At 33.3% G+C, this 16,342-nt stretch overlaps 1 protein-coding gene across 2 annotated transcripts in view; it reads right to left on the bottom strand.

Annotated features, from left to right (window-relative positions):
• Window positions 1–16,342, bottom strand: part of LOC145279683 (annexin A13-like) — an 80,597-nt gene that overhangs the window by 27,367 nt on the left and 36,888 nt on the right. For both annotated transcript variants that reach the window (XM_080130957.1, XM_080130956.1), the window contains exons 2-5: window positions 9,345–9,420; window positions 6,851–6,945; window positions 5,243–5,356; window positions 3,389–3,479 (exon numbers count right to left, since the gene is read on the bottom strand). In XM_080130957.1, the coding sequence (XP_079987083.1) occupies window positions 3,389–3,479; window positions 5,243–5,356; window positions 6,851–6,945; window positions 9,345–9,420 (376 nt within the window). The remainder of the gene's footprint in view (window positions 1–3,388; window positions 3,480–5,242; window positions 5,357–6,850; window positions 6,946–9,344; window positions 9,421–16,342) is intronic.

Genomic DNA, 16,342 nt, shown 5'->3' with positions numbered 1-16,342 from the left:
GACTAACAGTAAAATTGTTCAATAGAGATCCTAAATGCTAGTACATTTTCTACTCTAAGCTTATCTGTCATTGGAATTTCCTCCCTGCTCTTCCAACTGTACTAAAATTTGAAATTTAAAACATTTTGCTGCCCAAATCCCCTTCATACCCGCCCACCCTAAATCTGGTATCACCATCACAGTAACACCTGTGCTTTGAGGAATAAGTTAAAAATGAATAGGCAGTACCCGACAAAAATGGCAGGAGGTTGGATATGAATATGCAAATAAGATAAACAGATCTGGATATATTCAAAGTGGGTGCTTTGCAGAGTATCTGTTTCAGACAATGAAAAGAAAATTACTCTGCACTAGTAGGATACTGCAGTTATAAGTTGCGATCACTAATACAAAAATCAAAACGCAAGCTTCTTAGTTAAATGAAATTGACAGTCATTTTATATTTTTTTGTAAAAAGCCAAATTTGTTAGAACTGAATTTTTAAAATTGTTCACTTAATGCCTCTCCTATGAAAAAATCTTTATACGCCATTGCATTTAATTTCAATCTTTTGGAGTACAAAACATTTCAAATAGTCCTATTTTCTCGGTTGATTTACCTATAATTTTGCAACAACATATGGAGGCAGATGTATAAAAAAAAAAATTAAATAAATAAAAATAAATAAAAATCTAAATACTATGGTTTAGACGAACTTCCTGTACTATAGTGAGATACACTTTAGGCAGAGTCAAAATTAACTTATAGCATTCAATGTATGGTCGTCTCAATTTTGCAAAACACAATCTTGCCTTCTTGTATTGTTAAATAGTTTCATAAACTGGAATTATGATACTAGTTTTCATTGTTAATTTGGACTGCAATAAATAAGAAAATATTGATATTTAATAAAAACGTTTTTGCATTGACAAGATCTATTCCAGTTCATGTAAATCACTAAAATACATATGAATAAAAAATATCCAAAATGTGGTAGAGGAGTCAGTGGTTTCATACGGAGGAGTTCTCAATTGCCATCTTACCTCTACTTCACAATGCAACCGAACGTGTAAAGCATTCAAATCTAACGTAGTCAATCAAAAAGATGTTTAGGGAGTTAAGTTAGTGCTTTTCGGGCACTCCCTAATAAAATAAATTATTCAACACAAGCTACTGAATAAAAAACAAACAAACAACTTCGTAAAACTTAACAAGGAAAAAGTTTATTGATGCGAGTCAGGGTAAGATGCCAAAAAGATAACGCGGATAAAACTTATCTCTTTGTCCGGTAGTTATTCCCAAGCGGTGTAGAGAGAGAGAGGAAACAGGTCCTCTCGCTTTGGCGTCTGGCTGGAAAAGGGAGTTTTTCTCATCCGGAACGAAAGCAGAGTTCCTTAGGGGGTAAGGAAGGTCCCTGCGCTATGCCTCTGGTCAGTATGTGCCATATCGCACAGTCAGGGGAGGCACTGACACACAAGAAAAAGAGTTCTATTTGTTTCTGCTACAGATGACTTGCAGAAATGGCATTGCTTTTAAACCTTCCATGAAGGTTATTTTTAATGCAGGGGAAAAGCAGCTCCCCCCTCAAAAAAAAAGGGGGGGGCACTCTGGCAGTATTCAAGTAAATAGTAATTGTCTCAGTATGAAGGGTTTCCCTTACATTGACCAAGGACCAATTACAGAACAGATACTATCCAGCCAGAAGGCTGTGATTGCGTCCGATTAGTTTTACTTTATACGAGAAAGACAAACAAACACTTGAAAGGAGGGAATTTTTTTAAAACTTGATCAAAAAAAGATCAAGACAATGTCCGTTTGTGAATCAGAGATATTATGATCTAGGAAGTATAAGAAAACTTTTCTCGGAATCTAACCGATGCGAGAACCAACACAAAGTCTTTCATGGACATACAAACACACGCCCATTTTGCCTTTTATATATTAGATGGTCATATATATATATATATATATATATATATATATATATATATATACACACACACATTGTAGAAAGAGTTAAATTTTGTAAAATTTTACAAAGTGATGGGAAATAAGACAAAATTAGCAGTGTTCAACTGAGTAGCAGTTTTTTTTTATTTTCATGAGAAAAAAAACAAAAACAAAAAAAAAACTTTACCTCTTCCAATTATTCCAAATATTCATGAAATAGACTTTCAGATTTTTTATTTTATAATTGAGTATTTGTGTTCTATCATTGAGAGAATTTAGTAACCCAAAGTCACTCAATTCACAATAATTTCTCCCATCTTTTTTTAATAGTCTCATAAACTGATCTTTTTTGCAATGTGACAAGTCCCATTCTGATTTTCTTCTAAGATGTTTTCTAAATACAAGTAATTTTTCTTTAGCAATTGGCAAGTTTTAGTTACTTTCAAAATATAAAATACTTCTAGCTAATTCTGTAGTCTTTAAAATTCCAAAGCCAAGGTTTTTCTTTTATCCTCCCCCCTTCAATTCTGTATATGATGCCTATACTGAGAATACTCACAATAGATTTCAAGTTCAATTTCCAAAATATATTTAAAAATATCAAATTCATTTAGATAGAAAAGGAATGAATGAGCAACTTAAAAATACCTGCCTAAATTTTGAAGAGTTATAAAGTAAGAGGTGAAACAAGAATCTTTAAGCTTAATTTTAGAAGTCATTTGACAAATCCTTCAAACGAACTTTTTTTCTTTATATTGTAGTTGGACATAATATTGGTTCTGAATTTTTGAGATGAGGATTGATATCTATTTTGATTCTTCAGATTATTGTTCTCATCTTAAGTGTTATTTGCACAATGTTTCTGTCAATGTAACCGGATCTTCAGGTGCATCCTGTTAAACTTGGAATGTTCAAATTCCAAACAAACTCCTGGTTGAAAGTAATCCTTTGTGCAGAAGACCTAAAACTACAATTGTGAATTACTTAGGACTTCTACCCAATCATGGCTGACCAAACGAGAGCATGTTACTCTTGTGGATTGAATAAAGGCTTTAGTTCAAAATTCTGTGCAGATTCCAAAATTCAACAAAATACACTTGATGGCCAGAGGTTACCTCAACCAAAATGTTGTGCAACTATTACTTAAGATAAGAACAGTAATAATACAAAAGATTTCTTGGACACTTTCCACTAATGCATAATTGATACATGTTCAAAACATACAATTCAATCTGATTTGCATAATCGATGGCAGCCATCTTGAATACATGATACAATAATTAATTTTTTTTTCAATTATGATATAAAAATTGTTTTCTAACAAACATTTAGTTTTCAAAGATTCATTGAATGCTTAATTTGAGTTATGATAATCAAAATTAAGGGAGAGCAATATAATATAACAAAAGCAAATTGTCATCTTTAATACTGAAGCAAATTTTAAATATTTTCTAATTACCCGTTCTATAAATTTCCTTAATTTCTTCAAGTTCTTCATTAGTTCTCGTTGTCATAATTTCAATGAGTTTAGTCTCAGAAGTTCCAGCACCCTAAAGAGAAAAAAAAAGTATATCATTGATTGCCAATACTGTTAAAAAAAAAAAAAAAAAAAAAAAATTAGTACAAAAAGTGCAATGTAGCATGCTTAAAGCATTGGTAATAAACAGACATGTATTTATGAATGCTGATAGCAATGCAGAAAAAAACGGAAATAAATAAAAACAAAGACAGCATTTGTTACGAATGTTCAAAATCTATTTTTCAAGAGATCTTTCCCATCATATCAGTAAATATGTGAGACCTGCTAAATATTCAGGATAGTGTAATATTCTTGATATTTTTTAGGCAAAACCTCTTAAAGAATGCAAAAGTAGAGTGTAAAATGGAATTTAATATGAATGCGCCTCTGAAGCTAGTACTTTTCACTTACAGGCTTTCCTTTTAGTGAATTATATTTCCTAATTTAGATTCTTATGAAATTAAATGCATAATTACAAGCAGTGCTTTGAACTTAGATATTTAAAAAAAAAACTAATGCAAAACATGCTATCAAATCGATTTCAAATGTGCACAAAAATGAAATAGTGTAAAATTGCAGTAAATAAAAACTTCTACAATAGAAAAATGAATGAGGAATGAAACTGCTTCCCTTGGGGAAGCACAGAGGATGGTCTTATCAATAAAAGATAAATTGTGAACATTACAAAAATCTTGCTCACACAAGAGATTGGTTGGATCCCAATCAAAATTAAATGCTTATCACAATATATAACAAGCTTTGTCAAGCAAGTATATAACTATTGCAACAAAACATTTAAAGTTCATAGTAAATCCATTTCACAACTGACTTGAGGAATTAATTTCCTCAATTTATACTGGAAATTATTTCCCATGTGGTCAACAAATAATCTGCTTAATATCTCTTGCCTATCGTCAACTATTTCAAAATACACCTATAATTTAATAGATCTGTGTATTATTTGGATTCATCAGACTTCTGTTCTCATCTTGAAAGTGATTTTTTTTTACAATGTTTCAGATGTAATCTCCAACCTTCAGGTGTATCTTGTCGAACTTTGAAATGTTTCTGCCAAACTCTGGAATTTGAAAAGAATTTCGAATGGAACCCTTTATTTACTTCATGGGGGTAGCATGCTCTTGTTCTATCAGCCAAGTTCAGAAACATTCCAGAGTTCAAGACACACCTGAAGAAAGTTGGCGGTTACATCGACCGAAACGTTGTGAAAATCAGATTCAAGATAACAGTAGTTCAAGGAATCCAAATACGAATTACCAATCCTCATCCCAATTCAGAAACGTCTTAACAATCTTGTTCAATCAAATATGGCTTATTTCTATTTAAAGTTTAACAACTATAGGTTATTTGAATGGCTGAATTAATAAACCCACAAAATGAAAATTAAGTTCCTGATGTTTTTAAAATTAGAAACTTTATAGTAATACCATCGATTACTAAGCTTGTCAGAACTCTCAAAGGAGTACACATCAATAAAAACTTTCCTCACTAAATAATCTCATTCCAGTCTTATGTGGAATCTTCTTGGATACCAAACATTCACCCGTTATTTCATACATTCTAACAAATCTTTTTAAGATTCTAACCGTTTCTTTAAGTGCAATTGTTTGTACCTCTTGCACTTAGTATATTTGCCAGGTGGTTTTGAATTTTTTTTTTTTTAATGAGTATGGTTGCTCCTATAATAGAGTAAAGGCATCATGAATTTTATGTATCACTTTACATCATTTGTTTGAAGCGAATATGATCAAGTTAATCATCGTTGGAAGGACTCACAGAAACAGCTGCATGAAGTTGATGGGCATCATAAATACGGGGCGGATCAAGGAGTGCCAAACAGACTTCTTCGTAATCACCTCCAAGCTCTGATGTCAAATCCTCAATCAAATCCTACAGAGAAACAATAAAAAACATCAAATTAAACAGCATTTTAAAACCCATGAAAAAGCTAGTTTTAAATATTTTAATAAATTTCCAAATTATTGAGAATTAAAACTTTATCCCTCCCACTAAAAGAAAAATGACTAACACTCAATATACATGTGCTAAAATCAAAGGGAGGTAATCAATGCAAGCTCTATACAGTAGTATACTTAATACTGCTTTCTTTGTATATGTCAAGAATTGTACAAGGACCGATTCATTCCAAGTTAATTTGCTTACAAAAATTTGGTGCTCATTTCCGTTAACATATAAGTGAAATGTGGCAGTTCAAAATGAAAATATTTGACATACTTATAAATTAAGCAAAAGCCGATGTCTACAAACATTACAGAAAATTATCCAGTACAACTTTTTTAAAGAAAAGTCAGGTTTTGCAGACATGTCTGATTCTAAAACCCATTTTACATCTTATGTAACTTTTCCAAATTAAAGACAAAATGGATTTGGTCCAGCCTAGAATTGGATATGTGCAAGAACAAATGTATTTTATTAAAAATATACCAGTTTTCTATATTTTTGTGTTGGCACTTTTGCCGGATCTGAAAGTATAGTCTTCCACTTATTTTTAATTTATATTTTATGTCACTTGTATTAATAGAAACAATACAAAATTTTAGCTAAATAAAAAAATTAACTCAAATTTAGAGAAATTTGTAAAAGAAATTGATAAAGCAGGTCTACAAGATTAATTTGTTTAAAGTGGAATATTTTTTTAATTAAATAACATGGATACAAATAACTGTTCAAAATAAAGCTGAAAATGTATATTTTACTAAAAATGAAATTCATAGTATCAGTTCATAGTATTTGGACCTTTCAAAAAAAGATACTTCTATGAAAATAGCCCTGTTTGAATTTCCATGATATCCCACTAGCAATAAATATGAAAACCTGCATAAATTTAAAAATTTTAAATATATTTTACATGCTATTTAAATCGATACAGGTTTTCTGAAATTATATATATATATATATATATATAGAGAGAGAGAGAGAGAGCTAATTACAAAGTAATAACTAAGTATATTACTATCTTAAGTGGAGGGAGAGATGGGTTATCAAATATTCAAGGATTATATTCAGTTTTTTGACAGGTACATTGTGAATAAGCTTTCTATGTCACAAGAGGCGATAATTTTATTGTCAAGTTGCTTTGTTTTTAGGATTTGTAGTAGTTCTTGTGTAGATTTGACACTATTTACTGATAAGTTCTTTTAGGATTTTTGTTAGGGACTAAATTGTAGTGGTGACTTATGATACGAGAGGCCGGAGATGAGAGTGGAGTTTATGTATTTCAACAGATACATACAGATAACTGTCTGGTTTATAATCGGATTTGAATTTTGAGAAGTTGGTAATTTCCAATTTTGGGCATTAAAAACGATTAAAAATAAGTCTCGAGTATAAGAGATGGCCAGAGAGGTGTAATAATGAGCTTACCTTTCCAAACATCTGTTTGTACTCTTCTTTGATAACTTGTCTCTGCTCATTTGAATGAGTTGTCAGCACAGCGGTTATGTCGCTTTCATTTGTGCCTTAAATAAAAATTTTGAATTTAAAACATTTGTTAATTATATCATGGGAAAGAAGAAAATTAAATTTGGTCTAACATCCGTCCTACATTATAGCAGGCATTGGATGACTTAAAAACTGACTTCCAAATTAACCTATCCCTGGCAAGATATTCATTCATCTAAAGCTCAATTCTTATCACTTCCTCTCTACTTTAGCTGTTATACATCTAACCCAAGAATTTATTCTTTCAACACATATGCCGTCTAGATCTAATCTTCCCAAGGTCATTAGATTCAAGCCAGTTTTTAAGACATGACACATTCATCATATTCTTATCATTTCTCTCCATGCAATTCATGTCCTCAATGCTCACTGGTCAGATTTCACTTCTATGCTTCAACTGCATACACTTTCCGATAGACTCTTCCCTTGGCCGACAATAGTAATGCTCTGCTGGTTATGACAGCAGTCCCCTAAAGTTACTCAAAGCAAAAAAAGCCAACTAACCAGAAGCAGAAATATTCAAGATTCTACAATAGTAGTACAATAGTAATTTTGTATTAGATTTTCCAATCATATTGTGGAGTTTGTATTCCTATCAGACATCCATAAATTATAAAACCATCTTCAAAAGTAAAATCAGTCACATGAGCGATAATTAGTGAATCTTAGATTCACTATCAGTTTTCCTTTTTAACCATTTCCTCTACAAAAGTTTTAGAGATAAAGTTGTAGCAGTAATAAATACTTATTTTCTCACAGAATTGTCCCTGCTTGGCAATTTGGTTACCCACTAAGCAATCATCTTGCAGGGCACATCATTTCTATCTGTCCCATGAACTACTTTATACTCTTAGGAGTCATGTTCGGTCAATAAAGAGAACCTTAGAGCAACGGCAACGTTCCTTTCCTCTTTTCTTTCCACTAGATGCCCAATCCTTGACCATCTGTACCTGAAGACTGCCGACAACCTTTCTAGAGCCTCAAGAACTTTCTATCTTTCCTTTCTTCACTTGGATACTGTCCAACTTTCTTCCATCTATACAGAAAGATGTAGATAATTAAATATTTTCATTTAAAAAAAAAAAAAAAAAACTTTTTGTGTTAGGTTTTTATTGCATATTAATATCTAAGCGTTTGTCTTAGCATCTTCCTGATAAGGCCAGCTCTTACAGGGGTACCCTATTTTACCCATAGCTGGAAAGAGATAGGGCATATCTCTACAAAAAGTTATTAGTAATGTAATAGACCCAGCAGAATTTAAACATGGAAGATTCCCATTGTAACAGACAGAGCCAATCCTGTTGTAAATGAAAAAGAATTACCCGTTCTGTACATAAAAGCCAGAAAGGTAATTTTCATAATCACCATGTAAACTGATAACAAGCAACATGTCTTTATGCATGGGACAAAATGAACCAAACAGCAAGATACGTGGTAGTATTGACAATTTATGAGTTTATGAAATTGTTGAAAGAAATTTCAGTGTTTGAACGTCTGCTATTGGAAGAGTGTTCTTGTATTGTTCTTTCATTCAGGAGGACCAAGAGTTTTGAAGTTGTACAGAGTTATGGCAGTTTAATGGACACTGCTCAATGTTTTAGTAAAAAAATTAAACAACCATAAATGGTCTTTTAGAAAAAAAAGAAAATTGGAATATATCTTAAACAGCTGCACACAAATCTAAGAATCCTTAGGAAATGACCTCCAGACGATAGTGAAATGGGGACTAAATAGATGGTAACATTTAATGCTAGTAAGACTAAGCTGCTCTTAACGATATATTTTAATGGAATATGCTCTGATGAACTCATTGCACTTGTGCCTCCCTTGACGTACATATCCGACAAATCTGCTTAGCAACAAGATCACACCCCTTCACTATCGAGGTCCCTAAATGCCAGAAGACTTTCTACTCTCTAAGACTTTCTTCCCTTGAACAGCCTAGACTTTGGAATTCTCTTCCTCCTACCCTGACTGTACTTATAAGCAGAAGTTCAAATGTAACATAAACCAACATCTTGTTAATCTTTCTTGGCCATAGTCCCAATTAGTAGCACCTTGCATCCTTGTTTGGAGTGAATGCGAGTAAAATAAAAATAAATAAAATATGTACAAGTTTAAATATCCCGATTCTAGCTTTGTTTAGGCTTCAAAGAATTTCTTTTACAAGTTCGCAAGGCACTATTTCTAAAACATTTACTTTTACTCTAGTGAAAATTAGATGCTCATCTCTTTATATCCTGGGAGATAAGTCGTCCATCATGTTTCGTCAATTCAAAACTAAAGGAGGTGAAATAGTTTTGTGATAAGATTAAAGAATGTCATCTAACATGGATATGAAAACTTCAGCTTAATATTTGTGTGTAGGGGAGGACATGCAATTTAAAAAAAAAAAAAAAAAAAAATTAGTACTCACCAAAGCCATCCATGGCATCCTTCAAAGTTCGACATGCTGTCTCACAATCAAAGTTATCGTTGGCAAATATCGTACCCTGAAAAATAAAATAAAATTTGATCAGAGAATACATAGGGCTTTCTTTGATAGAATTTTTTTTTTTTTAATTTTTTATTTAAGACAAAAAGATTATGTGAAGCACTCTTTAACCTTCTTAGACAATCACCAAGATGGAGTTTTAATAAAAGCACTGGTCCCCATGACCTAGGCACTAAAAGGAAAATGGGTTAAATTTCAGGCTGTGTCTTAAAAATAAAAAGGGGGTGGGGGAATGTATTAATCTGTTTTGTATCTAAGAAACTTGTTGGAAAGGTAAATCTGCTAACTTGACTGTGGGAAAGAGCGAGATGAGCAGTTTTTGACTGAAAAATGAACAGTTTTTTTTTTTATTACAGAAATTGAAGTTAATCATTTAAAGGATACTAATAAAGTGGATGCTTGGTAAGAAAATTTTGATATTCTGTTTATGCACCACAATGCAGCTCAGGTGAAGATGCCGAATACAAATTTTATGACAGTAACCAGCAAAGTTGTGAAGAGGAAATACTTGCTGTGGTTGAAAACTTGAATTGTCATGTAGCATTTTGAACGTGTGCAAAGAGGAAATATGGTGATAGGAATACAGGAGAAAGAATTTGGTTTTTCAATTAACTTATTGGTCGCAAACACCTTTTAGGAAAAGAGGAAAGCCATTTCATGAATTTCATACAGCAAAGATTAGTTCCATTATCACTAAAAATCTAAAACACTAGAATTCTAAAATTAGGCAAGTAGAAATGAGATGACCAGTAAACGGAGTTAAAATATTCTAATCCTTGATCCGAACAATAGCATAAGATTACAAAGACCTATATTTTAATAGAATAACGTGTTATTTTGTGTCACGCTTACATCTGAGTGACTGTCATTTAATTGTTATGAGCTTCCATTTCTTGTAATAATTTTACCACAAATTGTTCATGAATTTTGATTTCGGTTATAGCTGAAGGAATTCAATATACATGTAGTTTTTTTTTTTCTATGTACATTTTGGTTTTGATTCAAGCTAACACAACCAAGTCATATGGATATATTTTTTTTTTTTTTTATTTTGGAAATCAATTTTATAATATATAAGAATCGATAGAAAATTGACTATAATAATACATCAAAAACAATTCCGAGTGACCATCATTTAATTGTTATGGACTTCCATTTCTTGTAATAAATAATTTTACCAAGAATTCTTCATAAGTTTTGCTTTCAATTATAGCTAAAGGAACTCGAGTTATATTTCATAAGTTTCGGTTCAAGCCGATGCACCCAAGTCATATGAATATATTTTTTTTAATTTTTGAAGTCACAACTTTATATATAAAAATCGATGCAAGAATTAAAATATATTTAAGTGTACTTTAAGACCAGACTATGCTGGACGTCCCTACTAGCTTAGATAAATACTTTTGTAGTTTTAACAAAAGAGCTACAATAATATCAGTGTCTCCATTTATGCTGAACATCTAGAGAATACCAACATCAATATATTACATATGAGTCCCCTGTTGAATTTCACTAGGTCCCACTAGTAAAGACTTAAAATATAAACAAACTATATGCAGAGCAAGTAATTTAAAAAAAAAAAAAAAAAAAAAAAAAAAAAAAAAAAGTTGCATTTTCTAGGTAAAATATCTATTTACTTTAAAATAATAAATATATATATATATATATATGTATATATATATATATATATAATAATAATATATATATATATATGTATATATATATATAAAATAAAGCTGAATGTGTGTGTGTCTGGTCACGAATAGGCTCCTATATGGTTGACTATTTTAAAAAATTGATTACATAATGATAGAAGATGTATTGAGACACAGGAATGGGTGTGTTTGATCTAGCAGAACAATGGATCATTAAAATTGTGGGGTCTGCATTCACGCCTGGTCCACAAAGTATGGAAATAAATTTAAAAATTAAAAAAACGTTTACAAGTGTTTTTGATATAGATGTATGTTTTTTTTTTTTTTTTTTTTTTACAAAGGCATCACCACATTATCAAGGCCCAGAGGCCACTCAAGGATAAGGGTTAAAGAGTGTACAGTAGAAGTTGGTCAATATAGTAATCATTAGTAATGAAAATTTGGTAAATTTAATAACTTATATGGAACGGCTCATCAAGAACTTATTTACTTTAGACTTGAACAAAACCATATTGTAGTCAGCCGGAAAGCAGGAAAACGGAAGACAATTCCACAGGCGTGCAGTTCTAAGAAAGAAGCTTTGTTCATGGAATCTACGTTTAGGTTTAGGCACAGATAAAGAGTGGGGGAAATTATTGATAGTGTTTACAGCTAGACGAGTGTTTCTTGTGAAAGTTTGGCGAGGGGGGACCATAGATTGAAGCTCAGTTGAACACTTTCCATGAAAATAACGATACATCAGAGACAAACTCGCAACATCTCTTCTGTGAGATAGAGGTTGCAAGGAGGAGAAAAGGACATCTCCTACGAGGCTACGAAGTCTATTTTGAACTCTATCAAGGCAGGCCAAGTCCTTTCTAGCAGCTCCTGCCCAGATGTGGCAACAGTATTCCATCCTTGGACGTACCTGGCTCTTATATAGATAGAGAATAGCATCAGCAGTGAGATATCTACTGGATCGATAGAAAGATCCCACCATTTTTCCAGCGGCCTTGGCAACAGATTTGATATACGTGTTCCATTTAAGATCAGGAGTAATGGTCAAGCCCAGAAGATTGTCAAAACTTGAGGCCTCACCCAGACGAGAGCCATTCATTTCAATTGATGACAAATGTGGATTAGAATGTTGATGATGTAAAGAGAGAAGCTTGGTTTTAGATGCATTAAAAGTAACCAGTCACTCCTTTCCCCATTGTACTACGTGCTCAAGATCAGAGGAGAGAGAATTGGAGAGAACTTGCTCGTTTACTGTCTTAGATGTGCTACCATAAATGGTAGTGTCGTCAGCATAAATGTCTACAAATGATGTAAGGATATGATTTGGAAGATCATTAATGTAGATCAGGAAAAGAGTTGGGCCCAGGATGGATCCCTGAGGGACACCGGCATTAACACTGTGAGCTTCTGATTTTTGCCCCTCAACTACTACTCTTATGAACCTATCAGAAAGAAATGATTTAATAATTGAGAAGACTTTTCCAGCTATACCATAGCTAGCGATCTTATGAAGTAAACCTTTATGCCATACCCTATCAAAGGCTTTAGATATGTCAAGAGCAATTGCCCTAGAAAGATTGCCACCGTCGAGAGATTTGCTAATCCTATGCGATATAACTGTAAGGACATCTGCTGTAGATCTAGCAGAACGGAAACCATATTGAGTGTCACTAAGAAGGTTATTTTTGTTGAGATGTTTGATTACTTCTGTATTTAATACAGATTCTAGCAACTTACTCATGACGCACAGGAGACTTATTGGCCTGTACTGAGAGGGGGATGAGCGATCACCTGAATTCTTAAATACAGGGCATACTGATGAGATTTTCCAGGGAGATGGGAAACTATTCTCCTTAAGACAACGTTTAAACAGTTTTGTAAGTATGGGCGCTAGTTCAGGTTGAAGTTTTTTGAGTACTATAATTGGAATACCATCAGGGCCAGTTGCTTTACTCGAATCAAGGTTTTTGATTAGCTTGGCAACATCACGTACAGATATACGTATATCACGTAGCGTGTTTTCTGATACAAGAGGAAATATTGGGGGTTGGCGGTCTTGGTCGCAAAGGGTAGAATTAGCTGCAAAGTTCTTGACAAAGAGTTTGGCTTTGTCTGATGCTGACGAGATTACCTCAGGTCCATTGATAATAGTTGGGATGGAGCACACGCTTCTGTTCAGGATTCTGTTTGCTATTTGCCAAAACTGGTGGGAACCAAGCCGCTGCTCAGCTACTTTGGACTTAACAGATTGAGCATATAACTCTCTTGCGTTCCTTATTACTTTCTTACAATGGTTGCTGGCAGTCCTGAAAACGGCTTTAGTTTCCATACATCTATTACGTTTGAAGCAGTGGAAAAAGTGATTTCTGTGCGCAATGGCAGCAGCACATTCTGGAGAGAACCATGGCTGGCTGTTAGGTTTTTGCTGAAACTTTTTAGAGGGTATGAAATGGTCAATACCTACAATTAACCATTCAGTTAGGTCAAATACTATAGAGGACACATCCTTTTTAAACATGGAATGCAGAGGTAGATCAGATATAAATGTACGGAAGCTATCCCAGTCAGCCTTAGTGTATCGATATACTGTACGATGAAGAGGTACGTCTGGGGACTTATTACATTTCATTTTTATCTTAATTGATACAACAGAGTGGTCGGAAGATCCAAGAGGCGACAGAACAGAAACTGAACATAGTTCAGGGCAAGTTGTGAGAAAAAGGTCTAGTAGGCTCGCATACTGGCCGTCATTATCGGGCACACGGGTAGGTTCCTGAACAATCTGAGTGAGGTCATAGGCAATGGAGAAATCATGACAGAACCTCCCCTCATCATCGGTCATGTTTGAGTGGGTCAACCATTCGACGTTGTGAACATTGAAGTCTCCACATACGTGAATGTTAGCTGAAGGATAAGTAGAAAGGACTTGGTCAATTTTCTCAGATATGCTTTGAAAGATAGTAACTCCGCTGTTGTGGGGGCGATAGAGAGTAAATATAAATGCAGTAGTGTGAGCTAAAGCAACCCGGAAGCACATATAGGGTAAGTTAGGATCTTCCCTGGAGATGTCCCTCCCACATGTACATAAGAATACTTTGATAAGTATGTTTTAACTTAAATAGGGATGGTATAATAAAATTGTGTGGTTTGCGTTCGCGCCTGGCCTCTATAGAATGGAAACAGGCACAAATTTTAATAAAGACTTCATATCTATCTGCGTAAGTATACTTTGATAATTATGTTTCAGTTTGAAGAAATATGGCATAATAAAATCATGGGGCATTCGTTCGCACCTGACCTTCATAGAATGGAAATATGTCACAAAGTTTAACAAGGTTTTTTAATATAGATGCACAGAATATTGTGATAAGTGTTTCAGTGTGAACAGGTATGGTATAATAAATTATGAGGTTTATCTATTTTATTTTTACTTTCATCATATTTTGCTTTGGTTTTGATACCCCCAAATTCGAAGCTGTCTCTTTACAATCTTTCCTTTTCATAACCTATCATACTTTCATAAATCAGAGTTCATTTTCTGTAGGCTGTTTTTGAACCCAGTCAACGACGGGTACTTTTGCTAGTATATATATAAGCATAAAATAGAGAGAGGCTAATGAAGAGGACTTCATGCAGACAAAAAATTCCAAGGCACAATTTTTGAGATCTGTGCAAAATCAGATTCACACAGCTGTCTCGTAGTGATTCAAGATGATCGATGATATTCCAATATCAGAGGAAATTACCACAATGGCAGCCCTACAAAGTCATGAAACAAAACATTAATTTCCAAAATAAAAATCATCTCACTAGAAAACTGGGTCTTGTCTGTAACTGCTACTCTGCTACATTCTCTAATAATTTGTCAACTAAATATTATTTATTAACCATTTGGTAAAATAAAAGTCACAAATTAAAATGTTTTTGTGTGTACCTACTTAATCATCTCTCTATGCAGGCAAAGTTAGGCATATATTGGTTTTTAATTATGGGGATAGCCAACTCCTCAAAAGGGTGCATCATCTGGGAGAAAATTTCCCTAGTTGAGAAGGATCTCATCCTATTTGAGTAAGGACAGAACAAAGATCGGGAAGAAAAGTTATGGCTTTAGATGAATTTTATAGAAATAAAAGACTAATGTAGCACCTTTGAGTGACTACTTTACTCCAAATGTATATACCGTGGTTTTTCATCTAATTAGCAGACAGATTCTAGTATTAATGGATTATTGGGTGCAAAGCTACAGTCCAATATATCAGGTTGTTGCACAAGTTCCTGTCGTTTCATTAAAACTTTTGTTCTAAAACATGTTTGGATATTTGGCAAAGTGTTATATATCATTAGAAAGCATGTATTCTCTTCTACAAGATAATGATCATCGTTTTTTTTTACTCAATTTTTTCTCGTTTTTCAGAACCATCAAATGGATAGTCAAGTAGATAAAATAATCACATTTGACACTTTTTCACCTTTAGTCAAAAAGTGTGTGAAGTGATCAAGGATATTTGTGCCGTATATGGAGAAAATGCTATAGCTGAGAACTGTTCAAGATTGGTTTACCAGATTCAAACACGGTAATTTGGACCTCAATGATGCTCCTCATTCTGGAAGATCAATCAAGATTGACGAAAACGAAGATGCCCATCAAACAGAGAATTGGGTGAAAAGATGAAGTGTGATTTTAGTTTCACGCCACCTTCAGTCGATGGAATTCACACAAAAACTTGGAGCTTGGGTTCCACAGGAACTTACTTTTGCTGTTAAAATTCTTTGATTTTATTAAAAAAGTGAAGCACACATGGTTCCTGTGAGTGCACAGTGAACGAGGCATAAAAAATTACTAGGTTCAGCATTCCCACGCCCATTTAGCCCCAAAAGTCCCTAGGTGACACCAAATCCTGGTGGAAATGAACAAACGGTGCAATTTTAAGCCTTAACATATTTAAATTTGAGTTCAGCACCATGTCAAACTGCTAAATAGGCATACATAGAACATTTGGCAAATATGGTAAAATAGTTTGTAAAAAATGGAGTGTTTTTATTATTGAGGCAAACCCAAGAGTTATCGTGAAGTATATACAAAATTGTATAGAATCAGTTACAATTTTTCAGAAAGTTTTATAAAAATCCAAGGTATCAATTTTTTAAATTTTTTTAATAAGCTCAAAACTATCATTTTAGCCATTTTAAACCAAAAGGCACCCCTTCGAGGGGGGGGGGGCAACCGGAGTTTTCCTGGAAAATCTGTTCTGTTACTTTTTTTTACTC

This window comes from Euprymna scolopes, chromosome 7 (genome assembly GCF_053919585.1).
Source record: "Euprymna scolopes isolate OS-2025 chromosome 7, ASM5391958v1, whole genome shotgun sequence".
Taxonomy (NCBI): Eukaryota; Metazoa; Mollusca; class Cephalopoda; order Sepiida; family Sepiolidae; genus Euprymna; species Euprymna scolopes.
Note: the sequence above shows the minus strand (reverse complement) of the source record. Positions and strands in the feature narration are given on the sequence as shown.